The 20,716-nt window shown below is 39.6% G+C and overlaps 1 protein-coding gene across 1 annotated transcript in view; it reads left to right on the top strand.

Annotated features, from left to right (window-relative positions):
* Positions 1-3,532: 3,532 nt before the first annotated feature.
* LOC145404436 (uncharacterized) overlaps positions 3,533-20,716 on the top strand; it is a 44,128-nt gene continuing 26,944 nt past the window's right edge. The window contains exons 1-4 of the mRNA XM_080275957.1: positions 3,533-3,574; positions 5,874-5,958; positions 10,561-11,358; positions 15,884-16,009. Coding sequence (XP_080132083.1) covers positions 5,878-5,958; positions 10,561-11,358; positions 15,884-16,009 — 1,005 coding nt within the window. The 5' untranslated portion in view covers positions 3,533-3,574; positions 5,874-5,877. The remainder of the gene's footprint in view (positions 3,575-5,873; positions 5,959-10,560; positions 11,359-15,883; positions 16,010-20,716) is intronic.

Genomic DNA, 20,716 nt, shown 5'->3' with positions numbered 1-20,716 from the left:
CTGTCTAACCTACCCCATCTTATGCTACCTTACCAAGCCTAACCTACCTTGCCCGACTGCTTTACCCAACCCTACTCTACATTACCCCATCCTACTTTATCCTACCCCACACTACTCTGCCCTACTCTATTCTACTTTACCCTACCTTACCCCATCCTACTCTACCCTACCTTATCCAATCCTACTCCACCCTACTCTACCCTACTTTACCCTATCTTACTCTACCCTACCTTACCCTATTCTATTCTACCCTACCTTACCCTATCCTACTCTACCCTACCCTACCCTACCGTACCCAACCCTACCCTACCCTACACTACACTACCTTACCTTACTGTACCTTACCCTACCGTACTCTACCCTTATTTAATCTCTTTACCCTTTTTTTTTCTGTTCTCCATTTTCTACATTCAGACAATTTTCTTCAATAGACTTATCAAAATGGACGGGTTAGATATGAGCGGGGTTGGGTGGGGTGCAGTAGGGTAGGATCAGGGCTGGGTGGGGTTGGGTGGGGTGCAGTGGGGTAGGATCGGGGTTGGGTGGGGTTGGGTGGGGTGCAGTGGGGTAGGATCGGGGTTGGGTGGGGTGCAGTGGGGCAGGATCGGGGTTGGGTGGGGTGCAGTGGGGAAGGATCAGACTTGGGTGGTGTGCAGGGGGCTGAAATGGGGTTGGGTGGGGTTCACTGGGGTGGGATCGAGGTTGGATGGGGTGCAGTGGGGTGGGATCGGGGTTGGGTGAGGTGCAGTGGGGTAGGATCGGGGTTGGGTGAGGTGCAGTGGGGTAGGATCGGGGTTGGGTGGGGTGCAGTGGGGTAGGATCGGGGTTGGATGGGATGTAGTGGGGTAGGATAGGGATTGGGTGTGGTGCAGTGGAATAGGATCGGGGTTGGGTGGGGTGCAGTGGGGTAGGATCGGGGTTGGGTGGGGTGCAATGGGTAGGATCGGGGTTGGGTGGGGTGCAGTGGGGTAGGATCGGGGTTGGGTGGGATGCAGTGGGGTAGGATCGAGGTTGGGTAGGGTGCAGTGGGGTATGATCCCGGTCGGGTGGGGTGCAGTGGGGTAGGATCGAGGTTGGGTGGGCTGCAGTGGGGTAGGATCGGGGTTGGGTGGGGTGCAAGAGGTTGGAATGGGGTTGGGTGGGGTGTAATATTAGCCTGAACAAAGAAAATAAGTCGTTCTTAGTCTTTGGGGTTATGAAGACTTTTCCTGTACCATCGTCCTAAAAGGGTTTTCTTAAGCTGCTTGAAATCGTCCGAAGAGTGAGAGTAAAAAAAATATATATGTATATATGATGTCGGCAGATTGAGTGCGCTATGTTCTTGGCGCCACGCATCGAGTCCAGGAGGTGGACAAATGTTGTTATAACATGTTGACTTTTTATTTTTTTCTTGATTCCTTCAGATGGTTTTATTCAGCTTTACGTAGGCTTGTCGTACGGAAGGACCCGGTGAAATTTATATCTAACTCATCTAGTTTGAGATATTAGATATGCGTCCTTGTGCTGAATGGGTTTGGAATTCTCACTTTCTACGCATAAGATGGCGTCACCGCAACATTGCTGCAGGGGAAGAAGACAAGAAGTCAGGCAGACGACACCGCCCTTTTTACTCTAACTTGTCCTAAAACTGACAGCTCTCCATCTTGAAAGCTAAATCGTAACTATAGACTGACTGGGTGGAATTTTTTGTCCTTTTGTATGTTCTTTTCCCGTAGGTCAGTGGCAGAGTGAGACAATACTACGGTCCTGTATACTTTCCGTAGTACTTCGTTGACTAGCATTGTAATCTAATGTTAATATATTTCTACAAGTCAGAAATCAAGATGGAGAGAGGGCAAATGCTTTTTTTTTTCGTCAAGTTAGAGTGAATAAAGTATCGTATTATCTCCCTCGGGGAAGTATATTTTACTCTCAGACGAATAACATAGTGCCCCGTCAACTGGAAATAGAGAAGACCTGAGTATTAGAGGGTAACATAGGTATTTGTTTAACCCCGATGCTCGGGACAATTTTCGTGACATTCCGGTTGAACCTGACGATTTAATTCGGTTGAAAGTGAGTCATAGCAATGTGAGAGAATTTATAGTCAGCATTAACCCCCACACGATTGGCATCACTAGCATTTTCTTTACAGTTGACGCCAGGCGATTTGGTTCAGCAGAATGGGTATTAGCCTGGGAGACACGGAAATAAAAATAACAGCGGATATAAGGAAAATTATGTAAATTAATCAAAATAAAAATAAAAAATAAAAAATGCAAAGTTCCAATTTTTATTTGCTCTCTATAAGTTGATACACGATGCTCTCTACTTTTTCATGACTGGTATTACATTACAGCCTTAAATATTTTAAGTGGTTCAGGTTCGACTTCTGGGGGATATGGAGGAGAGTTTAAGACATACACGAAGACAGACACACGTATACTTTGGCACACACACTCTAAGACAGACACACAGAGGACATATGCAAAATAACTGGGCGTGGAAAGAAGGGCTTTTATTTTGAGGCTCAAATAAACCTATACAAGTTTTTTGACTTATAAATAAAACCCCTTTTCATTCCACGCCCTACTGTGTTGCATATGTTCCCTGTGTGTGTGTGTGTGTGTGTGTGTGTGTGATTGTAGTGAGCATGGAAGTGAAAAAGCTACTACATGACAGTATTGTGATACCAACTTTAACGTATGGAAGTGAAGCTTGGACCTTGTTGGAGGGACAGAAGTCAAAAGAGAGAGCAGTGGAAATGAGTTATTTGAGAGGAGCATGTGGAGTCACATGGAGAGACAGACTGACAAATGAAGAAGTGAAGGAGTGTTGTGGTGTGGATGTGGATGTGATAGCAAGCATTAGGAGAAACACATTAAGGTGGTTTGGCCACGTGGAGAGGATGGAGAGGGAGAGACTGACGAGGAGAGTGTATATGAGTGAGGTGGAGGGGGGGAGAGGGAGGGGATGGCCAAGGATGAGATGGAGGGATGGAGTGGAGAGGTATATGAGGGAGGGGTGTGTGAGCTGGGAGCAGGGCAGTGAAATAATGGCGGGGGACAGGGCGACATGGAGGCGATTTGTTTGTGGCCACCCCTTACGGGATTAACGCGTCTGGCAATAGACAGATAGATAGATTATTACAGGCTAGGGTCTCTGCTAAAGGCTGGCCACTAAGTGACTGCCAAACTGCCATCCACCAGCCTCGAAAACAGCAGTAGCTGTGATCAGAAGCAGCTTAATTTGGAGCTGGAGTCGCATGCTCAGCCATGATACAAGTAGGTCTATAACCAAACATTGTTATGATAAGAAACATGCGATGCCTGTATTGGTGGTTTTAACGTGATGCTTTTTGATAAATGGAGTAAAATAAAATCAACATATAATGAAGTAATTTATCAAAGATTATGTCGGTGATATTTTTTTGTATGACGTAAGTAAGTCATTCTTATTTTATATGGTGAAAATTGGGATAACCCACAAAATATAATGAACCAGCGGTCTCTGTAGACGCTGATGACGTCAGAACATTGAGGCGGTGCTGAAAATGGAGGCCAAGCGGGATCTTTGCTGACCCGGTAAAACAAAGGTAACTACATTTTTGCCTTTATAATTGACTTTCATTTCAATGCCGTCCATTTTATCAGATGTTTGTGCTTGTACTGCATACCAAATAGTGCATCGTGAACTCATGTCCGCCGGCGGACAATAGAGTTAGGACCGTTTGTCCGCGGCGAGTGACCTTCCTGCCCTTTCCTTGCATGTCTGCCACTTATATTGCTAACGAAAAGGTTCTTTCTGTATTGTGACATCAACTCTTCCAATTTTCATTATTTTAAAGAGCGTAGTTAAACAGATTTGTAAGGAGTTACCACCCTTTGGTATACGCGAAGATAGGAAAAACTTGGAGTTTGCCGATAGCCAAGTATGGTATAATAGTGACCGAACGTACATTGTTTGATTATGTACTTAGCGAACGGTGGACCAAAATTTTATATTTAATAGTCACCAAAGCATGTGGAATACCAATACCAAGCATCATAAAGGTAAACAGTGGAGTAGATTTGTTTGCTGCAGTGCATAGAACTTGGCGTAATGTTAAAGGATAGTGTTGAGGGGCATCACAGGAAATACTCAGAGTAACAGTAGATTACCTGCACTGCAGAGGTAATGAGACTGTACCAAGGGTTTGTTCCTCTTCTTTGAAAGAACATAATAAGAGAAGATAGCTGCAGTAGGCTGGTTGGCCCATGCTAGACAGCTCTAGGAGCGTAACTGGCCTGCTAGAATGAGAAGGATAGCAAAGAAGGCTGTCACCCACCCTACAAACCCCCCAGACGAAGCCGACAGGAAAGAGGCAGAAAGAACACCATGCGGTATAGAAAACTTGGTGTGGACATTTTATAGGAAAATGTGAAAGGAGAAAAAGAGACTGTTATATTGTAACCTGAAAAGGAAATACTGTAGAATGAATTAGTACTGGTTGTAGGATTTTTTTTTTTTTTTTAATCGTTATCTTTATACCCACCACTTATTTGTCATATGCTTATCAAGCCTATGCTTGAAACTCTCACTGGAAGGGGCAACAACTTCATTACTAAATAGCCTAACAGTATTCCATTTGTGTACTACTCTGTTGCCAAACCAGTTTCTATCAGTTTCCTTACTAGAATGGAATTTTTTTTATCTTGAAACCATTACTTATAGTTCTATCCTGTATGCTCACTTTAAGTACCTTCCTAATATCTCCCTTATTTATTCCTATCATCTACTTAAACACCAACTAAGTCTGTCCTTACTCTTTGCGTCTCTAGTGAGTGCAGATTTCTGTCTTCATATGAGAAGTTCCGAACATCATGTATCATTTTTATCACTCTTCTCTGTACTCCAAGGGGAGACTCCAGTTCTTGGCAGTTCAGTGCTGGCCAGTAGGAAAAGCGTATTATTTTGGAAATACACCCAACTAGAGTGAAATTCATATGTTCGTTATTTAGTTTATGCAATTGTAATCAATTTTTCTTCTACATCCATCCATCGCAACTGCACTTTATAGTACTAAGTAGATAAGGAGTGGGGCTGTTCAGCTTGTAGCTCCATCTCTCATCGAATCTACGTCTAGACTAGATTAAATTAGGTTAGGTTAGTTTAGGTTGTTAGATTAAATTAGATGCAATGAAAGATGGAGATAGGGGCTTGAGACCCCCCCCCCCCATCTCCTTTTTTATGTATGAAGAAAATCACATGCGACAAATGCATATATGAGAAAATGCTTAGAATTGCTTAAATTCAGCAATGAACATAACTTCAGTGTCCATTTGTTGGGTGTATCTCTAGAAATTTACCAGGAAAATTTGTACTGGTATTGAGTTGAATAATCACTCTTGGATGAGACATGACTTGAAGGCATTGACAGGTGCAATGTTCACTGTGTCTGAAGATGGGCAGTGCCAGACCCCAGTTGCTATTTTGTCAGAGAAATTGAGGTAAAAGAAGACAACAGTGGTGCAGCAGTTTTAACTCTTCTTACGGACCCTCATTCTTAAGGAAAGTCATTTCATTACTTGATACATGACAAGTGATTAACAGTCTGCCACAAGGGGGTGTTGGTTCCCTAGATGATGTATGTACTGCATTGTACCTGCAGAAAGGCCCCACAGAGGCAGTTGCTGAACTGTGGTCAGTAGGTCTGCTCGGCTAGACAGACTGAGGTTAAGCATCAGTAACAGTACCATATCACACTCAGTTATTTTTTAATACATGCATCCATTATTCAAATTTTACTTCCATAGACATTTAGCAAGTGGTTGAACATCATCATATACCTGTATACTGTATATACTAGCTTTGGTTAACAATTAACAGCACATAACAAAAGGTTTTTATTTCAGAAAAATGGATGGAGAACTGTTGTCCCTGAAGTGGAACAACCACCGAACAACATTTTATCATGTCATCAGTGGTCTCCGTAATAAGGTAAAAATGCAGCATACAGTAAAAGTCCTGTAATCCAAATGGCAGGGGACCGAGGATCTTTCGGACCATTGGGAGAGACCTTTGAAAACATCAGAAATATGTATATACATGATAATTAAACACATAAAATAATATGTGTTATTGTTTTACACACCAGAAATGCATAGAAGTTTAGCGGAATAGTTGCAGGCAGGTGCATCCAGGCCCAAGAGCAAATCCAAGCCAGATAAACTCTTAGATAAAGCCCGGAAAAATTCAAAAAAAGCCCAGAAAATTTTCTCTTGAAAAATCTGGAGTATTGGGATATTCAGATAATTGGTGGTCGGATAGGAGGACTTTTACTGTATATGTGTTGGTGTAATTGTTGACCCATATTTCGTATCTAAATACAGTAGCTTTTAACTAGGCCATTAGATACTGTACAGGGTGGTTCCTATTATACAGTAAAGTAGGACATAGATTTTGATAGCGCTCTTGCTTGTTTTTGAGTCATCAGCCTCTTTCTGTAATCACTTTAAAGCTTAGGATGTTATGTATTTTATTTCTGTTTCCTCCAGACAACATTGTTTCAGCTCAAGAGAACTTTTGATTGGAATGGGGAGGGTAGCTTTGGAATTTGGGAGGGTGAGAAGTAGAGACAGATAGAGTCCTCTGCAGGGGGGTCTCATAAGCTAAGTAAATTACTCAGGCATTAGGCAGAACACAGGGAAAAACATGATTGGATTGAAGGGTGTAATTACTAACCAAATTAGCACCAGACAGTTTTAATGAGAGGTTTAATTTAACTGAAGTACTTGAAGGATGATCGATGGCCATGCCTAACCCCTCCAGTATGAAGTGTCTCACTCTTAACTAAGCTGATTGAAGTCATCTGGAAGTAGGAAGAGTAAAATGAAAAATGTGTCAGTAGAGTGAAGTGATGAAAGTTTTATATTGATCTTGTTGCCAAATTCTGATTTATCATTTGCTTGATCTGCACAGAATATACCCATTTTTATTATTATTATTATTTATTATTTATTATTTATTATTTGTATAATTCATAATGCCTGCCTGATCTGCTTTCCTGCTTAGATTTTCCATTCCATTGCATTCATAGGGTAGGCTGAGCATGTATAATGCAGGAGGACTTCCTGTAACCCAGGAAACCATGTACTTTGCCACATTGGAAGGTAACTATGTAACCAAATCACTCTTGGTGGTCCTGTGGGTTAAGGTACTCTAGTTGGATGGGGCCTGTCAGTTTGAATCGAAGAAATGATTGGTGCTTATTGCTTACCTGATGCCACTTGGGTGAAAGCAAGCTGGTTACCCATACCTTAAATCAGTGACTGAGTTGCCTAGCCCCGAGACCCTAAACTCGTGATGGGGCGAAAAAAAAGGATTGGATGAAGATATACGTGCCATAGATTTTATTCTGCTTTCACATGTTCCTTCTTTCAAGAATGTCCCATATGTGATCATCTTCATCATCCTGACTTCTCAGCCTACCCAAGGATGGGGTGTGGGAGGGTCCAGAGAGTAAGAGGAGCCTGAGGAACCCTGATAGAGGGATAATTTATGAATGGAACACACACACGTTCACTCGCCATTTTAGCCCAGGAATCCTTACTCTCATAGTCATAACCATCCTTTATGTGTTTTACATTTCTTATCAGGTAGAGTTAGACCTCCAGCTGTAATGTCACTGAGTAAAAACTGATGCCAAATTCTTGTCTTACACTCTTCATGCAAAGTTCTTCCAAACAATGGAGTCTCTCTTCAGTTCTCTGGCATTATTAGCTTCAATAATTGCCTTGTTTTCTCATGCTTGTTTCCTATACCTATTCACCTTACTGGCATACTGCGCTTCCTTCCCCATCAAACTCAGTCAGCTGCACGCGTTTTTTCCCACCCTATTTATACCCATTCTCAATATGGTCATACTGTTTAAACACTTGAACTGTGATGTCTGCATATTAACCAGTCTGCAAACTGACTGACTCAACATCTTTTATAAATCACATTATTCCTTATCCTCTGCAGTTGCCATGACCCTCACATTCCTTTAAAAAAAAAAAAAAAAAAAAAAAAAAAAAAAAAAACACTGTTCTTACAATTGACTTTACATTTTCATGCTATGCCTGTCTCACTCTTAGTAGGCAGTTGAAAAGCTCCTTCATGCAAGCCTTTAGAAGCTGCCATACTTGAGACCTGTATTTTGTATCAGACATTATAGAACAAGCCATTATCTTTCCCAGTGCTACTCTAGTCTTTTGTTGCTTTGCACATTTTCCTCCCAGTCTTTGTACCCAGTTAGCTACAAAAAATTTATGTATTCAAATCTACCCATGCACCATCACATCATATTGGTAGTTGCCTTCTTTTACAACAGCTCTGTGCTCATGGAAATCTACAAAACTCATCACCAGTCTGCAGAGTTTATGTTCCATGTTTGCAAGTTTGGCAACAGTTTCATTTCCATACTTCAGGTTTGAGATACTTCATCTATCTCCATTCACCGCAGTCATCATCCCTCTCCATAACTTGAGTTTTTAGCTACCTCTCTTATAACCTCATTGAAAAGAACAGCCATGGGATATTAAGCCACTCGCTTAGATGCCCACCTACCCATACATAGGCTTGACTACCAAAAGAAAATCTTGGCAGCATTCATCAGCTATCCATCTACACTATACATAGGCTGTGCAAAACTTTATGTAATCCCTTGTTTACTGTGTTGATCTATAAGTACCGCAAATACCATCGCCTTGTTCACAAGTTAGATGGCTTGTGAAATCTCCCTCGTTGCCAGTAATTGAGATACACAATCCCTACTAGACGTAAAGTCACTGTTTTCATGACTCACCAGACCTGATATACGGCTTACCGGTACTTGGTGATAATTCATCCATATACAGTAATCCCTCTACTATCCGATGTAATAGAGCCAAAGGCATGTACGGAATGTGGTCCCATCCGGAAGGTGGACCCCTAGGTCCTGGACTGGTACTTTAAGACCCTAACCCAGCCTAACTTTGAAAGCCACCTAAATAACTCCCCACCGGACATGCATAGCACTTATTTAAACCTATTTAAGACCCTGTTCACACCAGTAATGGACATAAAGCATGAAATAAATGAAAAGGCACTAATGAATGAGGAATTAGAAGTGACTGTACCTCAGCCAGGGTACTTACAGCACGTTTGTGGTCAGCTTTTCTAAGGTTTTGGCAGTGGTGAAAATGCTCTTGAAGCATGTACGGTAATCCAGTGTTGTGCTGCACTTAGTTCTTTGCACTGTGAGTTATATTTGTTTAACACTGCACATTGTTGTTAACTGCACCACGCCAGTTTCAACCGCCAATTTGCACTCCACAGTTAATCCTTTGCACTCTAAATTCAAATTTCTTAACATTGCACAACACTGTAAATTCCTGTGTGGTCTAGTGGCGAGGTACTGTATTGCAGTTTATTCACTGTTTATTCACAAAAAATGAGCATGTGTGGCTTCCATTGCGATAGGCATCTACTCGCCATCGAAGTTAGGCAGTAACTGTTGGAGTGTTGGTGATGGGAAAACAGAGTTGCCAGATCGCAATGGCCACATTACCAAACTCCTTAATTTTCATTACCAAATTCATAAAGCTAGCATTTATTCTTCACTAATTATATATACAAGTGGAAATACATGTAATCACTCTTCTCATAATTAACAGCATGTTGATTATTTTCACTCTGTGTTGGCTTGCAGATTAATCAGAGAGCAAACAATCCACCATCTCCATCTTGTGTATCCTCATACATGTGAAAAATCCGTTTGGTAATGCATTATTATGATTCATTACCAATCGAATTTTTCATTACCAAATTGGCCCACATTTGGTAATGAAAAATACCAAATGGCGACCCTGACAGGGGAGGGGGGAGGAAGGAAAGGGTGAAGGGGCCATGGTGTAAACCAGCTGTTCAGAGCTGCGCAGCAATTTCAAATTACGGGTGTGATTTTTTTTTTGGGGGGGGGGGGGTTCCGAAGGTCCAGGCCCACAATGTCCAGTAAGTGGGGGTGTCCGGGAAGTGGGCATCCGGAAAGTACGGGGATTACTGTTTATTTTCTACCATGTTTAAGACAATTTTGCCACGATATATTTTGCACACTTCAATAATCTATGTTCTTGTACAGGGGTACGGCCACAACATTTTCCTGTTGGAACAGTTCCACTCGTCCCAGCTTTCATACTTATTTCCAACAATCCCATCATTCTACATGTTGCAGTGCACATACCTTATCAGTACCTGTTGCCTTCATGCTTTCATTTTTCTTCCAAACCTTCCCAATCTTCTGTGAATGCTGCTAAGCTTATGTTCCCAGGATTGTTAGACACCAGGTTTCTGTTCTGTAAGTTAGAACTTGAAGGACAGTGATAATAGTATGACCTTTTGACGTATAGGCAGTTGCTCAGCCTTCATGAAATTATGTAGTCTATTAAAAACCCTCCATTTCATCTCACTGTGCTTAATCCCTTTTGTCTTTAACTAGAACTGTTATCCTTTTTTTTTTTTTTTTTTTTTTTTTTTTTTTTTTGCATCATTGTCTAATGTATATATTTTTGTCCTTTTCAGGAGACATATACAGATGTGACATTAGCATGTGAGGGCAAGTTTTATCCCGTCCACAAATTAGTTCTGTCCACTTGTAGTGAATATTTTAGTGATATATTTGACCGTACACCATGCAAAAACCCTGTGGTTGTGCTGAAAGACATTCATTGCCAAGACCTTGAATTTTTATTAGATTATATGTATATTGGTGAAGTTAATGTAAGACAGAATGAACTATCTTCTCTCATTAAAGCTGCCGAGTGTCTTAGAATTAAAGGGTTGGCTGTGCCTGATGAAGAACCAAAGAAAAGTGTGAGTGGATCTGGTGGCAGTAATGTGAGTGGCAATGGACAGAGTCGTCAGCGACCTGAGCAGTCCAGTCCGCCAGCCAAGAGACGTCGTGGGGAAGAAAGACGTCCCACGGTCACAGAAGTCAGTCCTGGCCGGCCACCTGGGGATACCGGTGCTCTGACCAGTTCTGATCATGATACAAGTGCCCATGGAAAAACCTCGTCCAGTGAGCAAAATCCACAAGAGCAGTCAGGAGACACTCCGACAGATATTAGTGCAGATACTCCAGTGCAAATAAAAGTAGAACGTCATGATAACTTCGAACAGCCCAGTAACGATGACTTTTTGACTGTCCAGAGTAATAGTTATGATGGTGGGGGGGGTGAGGAAGGAGAGGGTCCTCGTGGTTCTGAAGGAAATACCACTGACTTTCCCGAGTTCCTTCAGTCAACCATAGAAAAGGAAGAGCCTGTGGCAATGAGTGATTTTAATCCAAGTGACTTTCCTGGGCCATCTGGTATCCAAAATGTAAGTAGTTTTTTCCTTCCTTCATGTACTGTACAACCATGCGAAAGTTCACCAACACTTCTGTTTTGGCTGTGGCAATGGAAGATGTTACATGAAGTATTTTCTTGTGATAGGAATGACTTAAAAAAAAATAATAATAATAAATATGAGATGGAAGTGTACTTCGATATTTGGGAAGGAATGAGATATATGCAAGGCATGACACAGTGCTTGTGGAGGATTGTTGGCAGACTTTTGCTCATGGTTATACAGTACACCTTGCTTGTATATTCAGTTCAGACTTGGGAGTTTTATGCAGCTGGGGAAAAAAAAAAAAATGGCCGTACAGTACGGTACTCAGAAATTTACTGTACACTTGGGTGTGGATGAGTACATTGATATAAGCTGTAACCCATCCAGGTTTAGGGGTTTTCTTATAGTTGAATATACCTGTTATCATGTGGATGTAGTGAGAATAAAGTACAATCAGGTCTGAATGGGATATGGAGGTTCAAACAATAGCAGCAGTGGAATGAGTCCCATGTCCTCTAGCCTGGTTCTGCTAAAATCAGTAATTGTAATTTACATTAAATGGTACAGTATTCCTTTTAATACCAAAGGGAAGTGGGGGTGGAGTGTTTTTCCTCCCCCCTCCCTCTTTAAATTTTCTTTGTCAAAGATGATATCTAGTCTGCCATCTGGTTGATGATACAGTAAAACCTCACTATAATCGACCACTTGGGTCCCAAGCCATCCTGAAAAAAAGCGAAATTCCAATAAAAGCCACCTCTGGACTTCCCCCTGCTAACCCAGACTTTTTCCGATATATCAGACATTAGTCCGGATTTCACCAATGGTTTTTCAACTGTTTTAACTACCATTATAGTACTGTACTGTTTTATACACTCATTACAGTAATTAAATGGTAGCTATATCCATCCATCCATTATCCAATTCTGTGTTGCCCCACAAGGAACGTAGGAGCCCAGTGCTAGGTAAGTTGGTCCTGACATTTAAGATGAGAGAGTGAAATACACAGATAAACATGCCTTTCATTTACCTTCTTGTGGTGAACGTAGCTGAAGTGGTCAGGCAGTCTGGACTGCTTCTGGCTTTATCAGACTTTTTCCGATATATGAGAGTTTAGTCTGTTAGCTCCTCGATTCCGATAAAAGCGAATTCCAGTCTGTTGAAGTCCTTTATATTGAGGTTTTACTGTATGTTCCTACCCGACCATAACATATATATATGGGATACACTTCTCATTTACCATGACACTGGAAATTTCCTTTGGTAAACACTGAAGGTTTTGAATAAATTTGAAAACATCAGACAACACATAGCTGCCCATCTTATGCTGAGGATATGTTAAGATGGAGGTTAATACGTAGTCCTGTAAGTGTGGAGGCCCATCGTTGGATGCCTCAGAGTTTTCTGTCCTTACTAGGGAATATGCAGCTGACAGTTTGTAAAACAGCAGCTGTGCAATCCAAGAAAAGTACCATGCTTTGGCCCCAGTATAAGAAACCTAGTCTTGATATTGAGAAGATAATAAACTAGAAGGGCTCTCAGTGGAGGGCATCTCTTTGAAAAGGTTAACGTAATTTCCAAACCGCTCTTCATAGTGGGTTAGGTTTTCTCAACATTGAATAGGATTTCTTGAAGTGTTTTTCAGTTCCAGAATCTGTAATGCTATCCGGATTGGTTGCAAATGTTAATAGATTGTTCTTTGGGACATGGGCTATCTACCCACCAGATTTGGTCCAAACCTCTCTCTTAGATTTTGAGTAATCCTGCTATCAGACAAACAAACTTAACAGACATTGGTCCCAAAAGTTAATTGATTGTTCACTGAGACATGGGCTATGTACCCACCGAATTAGGTGAAAATCTCTAAAATAGTTATTTAGTACTGTAATCCTGCTAACAGACAAACAAACAAACAGGTGAAAACATACTCTTCTTTTTAGAGAGGAATATTGCTCTGTTAATTTGTATTCATGTCTCAGGTTATTGAGCAGGTTGCAGTTGATAACTCTTGCCACTGTTAGAAGAAAACAGCAATTCCCATCATTCAGTCTGCAATAAAAAATGCCACTCGGTTGAAACTGCAGTAAGAGTGATTCATAATTACTTGGTGGCAAACACCTGTAGCAAGATGTCTTCTCTCTTGGATCTGTCAGATGTGGTTGGAGCTTTTGACAGTGTATATCACGAAGTACTGCTGAATAATCTACATTTTCATGCAGTTCATGGTGATGCCCCTTTGCTCTGGAAGTCATACCTTGTAGACAGCTCTGAGGTACTGTATACTGAATCACATTTCTGCTTAGATTCAATTTCCCTTATGCAAATTTCATGCCCCATAAGGATCAGTTTTAGGTCCAGTTCTATTTAGTTTATTTACTGTACCAGTATTTTACACCATTGACACTGGCTGTATCTTGAAGATGACTGCTATTAATATCAACTCCCGAAATTAAAATGGAATCCTTGATGTTTGAATTTAAGATCTGGATGGCAAAACAGAAATCATCTTTTTTCAAGGAAACAGAAGTGATGATGATAATGCCCTGACTGAATGTTGGGGAGCCACAACTTTGTCCAGTCAGTTCTGTGAGAAATTTGAGTTTATATCGTAACTGAAAGCAAAATTTCAAGGAACACTTTGATGAAGGTGTCAGGAATATTAGGGTAACCCACACACCAGAAACCTGTACTCTAAGACAGTCCCGATACATAATGCCTCTTAACGTGGATTCACATAGTGGTCTTGTTTTTGATTGATTATTGTAATGAATTATTGATTGGTCTTTCAACTAATATATTGAATACTGTATATTGAAGAATTGGGCAGCATGGCTTTGGCCTACCCTCAAGAACCTCAACTACCTCATTTCTGAGTGCTAGTAAAAACAAGAATAGTATTTACAGTATGTCTTATTACATTCAAGGTTCTAAGGAAGCCTATTGATAATTGAATAGCAAATAGTGTTCGTGTGGAGAGAATGGATGTAGATAATGTTAACTGGGTGAGTAAAGGTGAGAGGAAGAATGGTAGGTCAAGAAATTAGATGAACAATTCAGTGTGTTAGAGCAAAATATGGAAGGTGCTGAGGCAGGGGAAGTGATAGAGGAATGAGGAAATTGGCTGAATTATGTATGGAGGAGCACATGACTTTTTAAAGGAGTACGGAACTTGAAGCACTTCTAAAAAGAAGATTACATTACTCCAAAAAATACGAAGTAGATGGTTAGGCCTGTGAGGTGGAGCCAGGATCTTTTGGCTTTGTATTACAGTTCGTGCGAATGATTGGCTTTATCATTTAATTTGAAACCTACAGACCCTGACTCCACCTGTGCTTCTCATTCATATGCATCAGTGCTTTGTGTCTTAGCACAAGTTTTACTCTGTAAACATGTTTTTACCTACTACTGTACAGTTACAGTGTGTAATTAAGCAAACCTCACCATCCTCTAAACTTGTGTGTCTCTAATGACTGACACCCCCCATTTTTTTTTTTTTTTTTTTTTTTGGTACAAGCACATACCATAATTGATTTCCCTTTTGTGTATACCATACCGTAGGTCTGTATTTACCGGTATACAGTATATCGTACATATGTGTTTGACGTATGAATTGTGTGAATCATAGAAGTCAGTTTGTACATACTCAAGATGGGAAGATAGCTCTGGTATACACTTTGAAGCCATGTTTTCTGGAACTTGAAAGGCAACTGATCTGTAGGGCTGAGGAACACCACATCTGCTTGGAGAAGTGACTCTCCCCCATTCTGCTTTGTGCATAAATATAGGCATGGAAGGCTCTTGAAGTATATAATAAGATTGCATGTGGAAGTTGTTAGAGTGGCTGTTTTTTTGAAAGTCTTGATATAGTATTTCAATGAGAATGACAAGGTGTTGCTTTGTGGTAACACTTGGAAGGACATGCTACTTTACCCTCTTAAATATCAACTCTAAGTGGAATTGAATATGTCATATAAGGATACCAATTATACAGTACAGTACCCTTCTGCAATCTCATGTACCTCTTTCTTGCCTACTTTTGCATTAAAGTCTGCCATCAATATGTATACTGTACTGGGTTGTGTGCTTTTTCATAGTTTCCCTTAAATCTCCATAAAATTTTTAAATTGTCATCATTTAGATGTTGGCTTGTTGACTTGGAACTTGTATCTTATGTACAGTCACAATACTAAGCTTGCAGCTACCCCATTTGTATGAAAGTATTACTAAGTCTTTCATGTGTACTGGTATATACTGATTAGAATTTTTTTTTTTTTTTTTTTTTTTTTTTTTTTGGTGAATCACAGTGTGTATGACAATTCAGTAGTTCTGAAAAAGGCTCACCTAGCCTTCTTACCTCATTAAGACCCATTATATCCCAGTTTCCATCTTTTCTTCTTCAATAACCAAGTTAGCTCTACTAGGAAGAGTTCAGACTTTGTCCCTAGAACTGATTTTTAATTTGCTATAGTTAAGCACATTGGAAGAATCGGTTAAAATGTGGTGTGTTTTTATGCAGAGTGGAATGGCCCCCTGGGAGAGTGAAAACAGTTCTGCCAACTTTGGTGAAGGAATCTCTGGGGCTGTGGCTGCAGCAGTTGCTGCGGCATCACAGCCCCAGCAGCAGAGGCAACAACAGCAATTGGTGAGTGTTAAATTATTTTAATATTTTGAAGGTGTCACAGCTGAAGGTGCTGAAGTAATTGAATTACAGAACCCTAAGTTATAATTCATGATGGTTTTCTTTGATCAAATGAGTAAAATTTTAAGTTCTAGCAAGCAAGCACCTTTGGTGGTCATGAGCAGTACATTATTGTCTTTGTTGCTAAAGGATATTGGTATGTGTGTTTGCAATGAAGAGTGGTATAGTAAGATTATTTGTATGCTAAATTTAAAAAATCAAGGTACTTTTAGGTCAGAATGTTAGGTGATCCAGCGTAGGAAATGCAGATTTTGAGGAAAAGGTGACATGGAGCTGGAAATGGCTCCTCTTTGAGGAGGTCCACAGCAATATTGTGAGCCTTAGTCAAAATAAACTGTTTGCAAAATGAATACTGTCATTACACCTTTGTTGGCATTCTGAACGGACTCTTACGGGAAGCTGAGGTTTAGTTCTCTCTCGAGTTGTTGATGCTGTTGTTGGCCAGGCTCATGTGGATGTGACAGCATGAAACTGACTGCATACCTGGGTGCATCTAGGGATCTTTTATTTATCTTATATTGAAAAATTTTCTTAGTGAAAGGCAATATGTTTGTGGCCACCCCTCACAAGATTAAGGCATCTGGCGGTAGATAGAAAGCAAGGTGCTTGGGGTGCATTAATGTTGTAGTGTAAGGGATTGCAGTACATTGAGAGCTTAGTGGATTGTAAGTTTTTTTTTTTTTCCTGGATTATGAGAATCAAGCTGAAAATAAAATCCACAGCAAAAGGGTTATTTTTCTTCATTTAATTACATTACCCACAAGCCATATGGAATGTTCTTATCAATGTCTTGGATGAAGTCAGTAGGATAATTTAATCATTTGACAGCCACCATATGAGTAAATGTTATTGATTGTAAAGATCTGTAACCACTACTCAAACTTACACAAGTTGTAGCCTAGGACTAGATTCTTGGTGGTATTGTAGATTTCATAGTACCTTTCTATTTGCATTTTATTAATGAGATGACATTGCCACAACCCAGATTTTATTTGTTTATTTATTTATTTTTTGTTTACCACTTAAGAGTCATGATTATTTTGAAAGCTGGACAGGTCTTTTTCCGAGTCATTTTGGATTTTTCACAGTAGACTGTACTGCAGGTTTGAGCAGAAATCCATGCATAATTCTGAATTAACCATGCATTATCTTAAATGTTAGTTGTAGTACAGTAGCTGAAGCTCTGCGATCACCAGGAATGTGAACCCTGTGAATTGGAGGCTAAAATTATCCTTCACCTGTCCACCATTTTCATTCTGGGGATAAGGAGGGAATTTCGGGACATTATTATAACTGGGCAGTACTGCCTGGCTATACTAGTGCCTCTGCCCATGGTGTCACTTTTCAAAACCAACTAAATAATAGCAACAAATTTTAAATGTACAGTACATGTAGGTAACGTGTTATAATCAGATAACTTTACTTTCGGAATGAAAGTTACATATACTTTAGTAGGTACAGGCAGGCACATTTGAGCAAAATCTGTTTGTGAAAGCATTGATGTAGAATGATATATTTGGGGGAAGAGTAATAGGAGTGTGAGGGATTGCACAGGAATGGCTGTTTAGTAAGAGAGAGAGTATAGATGGTAGGTTTAACAAGAGGACAGGTTGATTATTGTTGGGGGCATGGGATTTGTAAGCATAGGCTACTGTACATTTGAATACTAACTATGAAACTGCCATATGCTGTCCTCCCTTGATGAAGGCTAGTGTTTGCTTAAGCTATGTGATCTAAGTATTGTATAGTACAGTATTTCCTTCCATAGAATTTGTAGATGATCTTGAAACTGCCTGACTGAATGGTAGTTACAAGTGAAAGTTGATGCAGTGTAGAGAACTGTGCTCAAAATACATCATAATAATCCAATAATTATTAGATGCATCCTAGAAAATAGAATGGTCTTGTGGTAGCCTGACTGAAATCTGAGTGTGTCCATTGTATAGAAGAGCATTTAAAAGGCCAGGAAAAAAAGTGACAGGTATTTTACTTTGTAGCAGTGTGGATCATTGCTTTACATGTATGAGCACAGTACACAAACAGGATCTTTTTTGGTAATATTACCTTATTTTAAAAACAAATTCAAGTACTGTTTGTTTCTACATTCACAATTTACAAGTCCTGACATCTCAGTAATGAAAAAATAAAAAAAAATGATGTGCTTGAAAAAGCATTTGAAAGTTGATTGCTTTATTGTGATATGGATGCTAATGGAAAGTAAAGTAAGGTAGTTTATATCTTTTACCATTTGTATTTTCCCAGGTTATGTAATTGGTTGGTGCAACTGAATCGTGAATTTGAATTTACCATTATTGGGAAAGTACCTTGATTAATATTACTGCCCTACTATACTCATAACATACCAATATGTTTATGCATGTAGATGAACATAAAGCATAGTGTTAGAAAGCAAGGCAGTGTTTAAGAAGGCTGGAGTCCTGCTGAAGGTGAGTTACATTTTATAGCTAGCTCATTAAGCCTTTCTTGATTCAAGGTAGTGTTTGTATGCTGCATATGCAGAAAATTTCAGTACCATTTATGAATACAGTTTTGTAGTTCACAAAGTTCTTGACACCTTCAAATTGTATGTTATTTGAATTGTATCAAGGTCAGGTATAATAATTTGGCTCACATGGCCATCTTTATTCTATTCTGACCTCTGAAGTATTATATGTGATATGTATGTGTGTTTGTATATACAACTACAGTAAAATACCAATTTTACAAATACAGCCTGTATGCAATTTTCCAGTAATACCAGTTATTGTTAGTCTAAGCAAAATATATAGCTGAGCAGCTTAAAAATTTTAGATAAACCAATTGAATTTGATCCTATCAGAACTAGTGGTCCTGTCTCTGTGGTTCTCTCTCTCTTACCCAGTTTGTACATTAAGCAGGTTTTGATAGTAATTAAGTATAATGATGGATCACTTATCATCATCATCTTCAAGGAACAGTTGTCTTAACATTTAACACAAAAGTAGAAATTTTATTACATTGGTAGTCAGCTGACAGTGGCCCAGTTTAATGGTAGTGAAATGCAGCATTTCTCTCTCTCTCTCTCTCTCTCTCTCTCTCTCTCTCTCTCTCTCTCGATGCTTGATGCTCAGTACTGACTGGAAATATTCTGTGCTTGCTAATATCTTATTATTACATCATTATTGTGTTCTAGTATACTGTACTTTTAAAAAGGTAGAGCTTTAGTTTTGGACATAAATAATCTTCTCTGGCATCGGAAGAAGTGATAAAAAATTACTACAGCTGAATACAGTTTAGTACAGTATTACCTATTTGTGTCAGTTGCAGTACTGTACTCTTCAGTTCATTTTGTGTAGTTTAATTTAATTAGATACCTAATCAGTTTATATTTATTTATCTTGATTTTCAAGCAAGAAAAAGGGGAGATGTAAAAAAGAAAATAGTGGACAGACTGATTAGTAAATAAGGAAAGAGGATAACTGCTGTAGGCTGCTTGGCCAGTGCTGAACAACTTCTCTTGTCATAGTTACTTTACTTTTGGGTGGGGGGGGGGCAAAGATGCACATGACGGGTTGGTGATGATTGGCTGAATGCAATGTTACTTCATAATCCTTTTACTCCTCAGTATTATTTATTGACATGACATGCATCTGAGGGAGACATAGGGTTAGTTAGTTAGTTATTGACATGTTATATACATTCAGCCAGCCATCACCAACCTGTCACGTGCATCTTCATCTCGATAAAAAAAACTGAGTATAAGTTATGAGGGTAAGACTTGAGTAGCAATGAAAGTTGTTCCTGGTACTGGGTATTCCAGATTCTCAAAAAATATGGATCCAGTGTGAAGGCTGTTGTTCCAACTTATTTTGTACAGTTGGTATTTTACTAATATGTATATACAATATATATACTGTATATATATATATATATATATATATATATTTATAGTACTGGTTCCTTAAAATTGACATAATAAAAGTTGCACCTTACACATCGGTGTTGTTACTTTATTTCAGGTGATAAAACACCAGGTTCTGTGCGTAATGTTTCTTCAGACTAACTTATACCACAAGGTATTAGATGATGTTTCACCTTAAATAGAATAATACATATGATAAACTCAGTCAAACAAGTTTATAACCCAAGGTTTGTAGGCATGTCTTGCAGTTCTCCACATTTTTGCAGTGTGTTTGTTATGACGTACAGTTTGTGTGTTAGTAATCAACAATGCTGCTGAGATAGATGAGTGTTGGAGTGTAATGAAATAAGTTTGTAACTGCACTGTGCCATACTGACTTCAGCCATAACACACATGCACTGACACTTGTAAATTTTCTTATCTGTTCTCAGTGAATTCCTCTTCCTGTTGGATGCATTGGACTAATGACGTATAGTATTGTGGCTCCAAGTGTTGTGTGATTGCATTTCTTGGAATTAGTCAATGGTGGGTGAAGTTATGGCTGTACACCTTCACTTATTTGACATGAATGTATCAGGGTTGAGGATGTTAGTGTTAAATGTTGTAGATGAATCTTCTGCAGTTGCATTGTGTCATGTATCTGGTGTTTGGATGATGGTAAGAGTGTTGATTGGTTGGTGTTGATGATAGTGGTGTTTGAGTGGTGGTGATGGCAGTAATGGTGTATGGGTTTTGGTGATGATGTCTGG

This window comes from Coenobita brevimanus, chromosome 7 (genome assembly GCF_032717465.1).
Source record: "Coenobita brevimanus isolate Jiangsu-jjx chromosome 7, ASM3271746v2, whole genome shotgun sequence".
Taxonomy (NCBI): Eukaryota; Metazoa; Arthropoda; class Malacostraca; order Decapoda; family Coenobitidae; genus Coenobita; species Coenobita brevimanus.
Note: the sequence above shows the minus strand (reverse complement) of the source record. Positions and strands in the feature narration are given on the sequence as shown.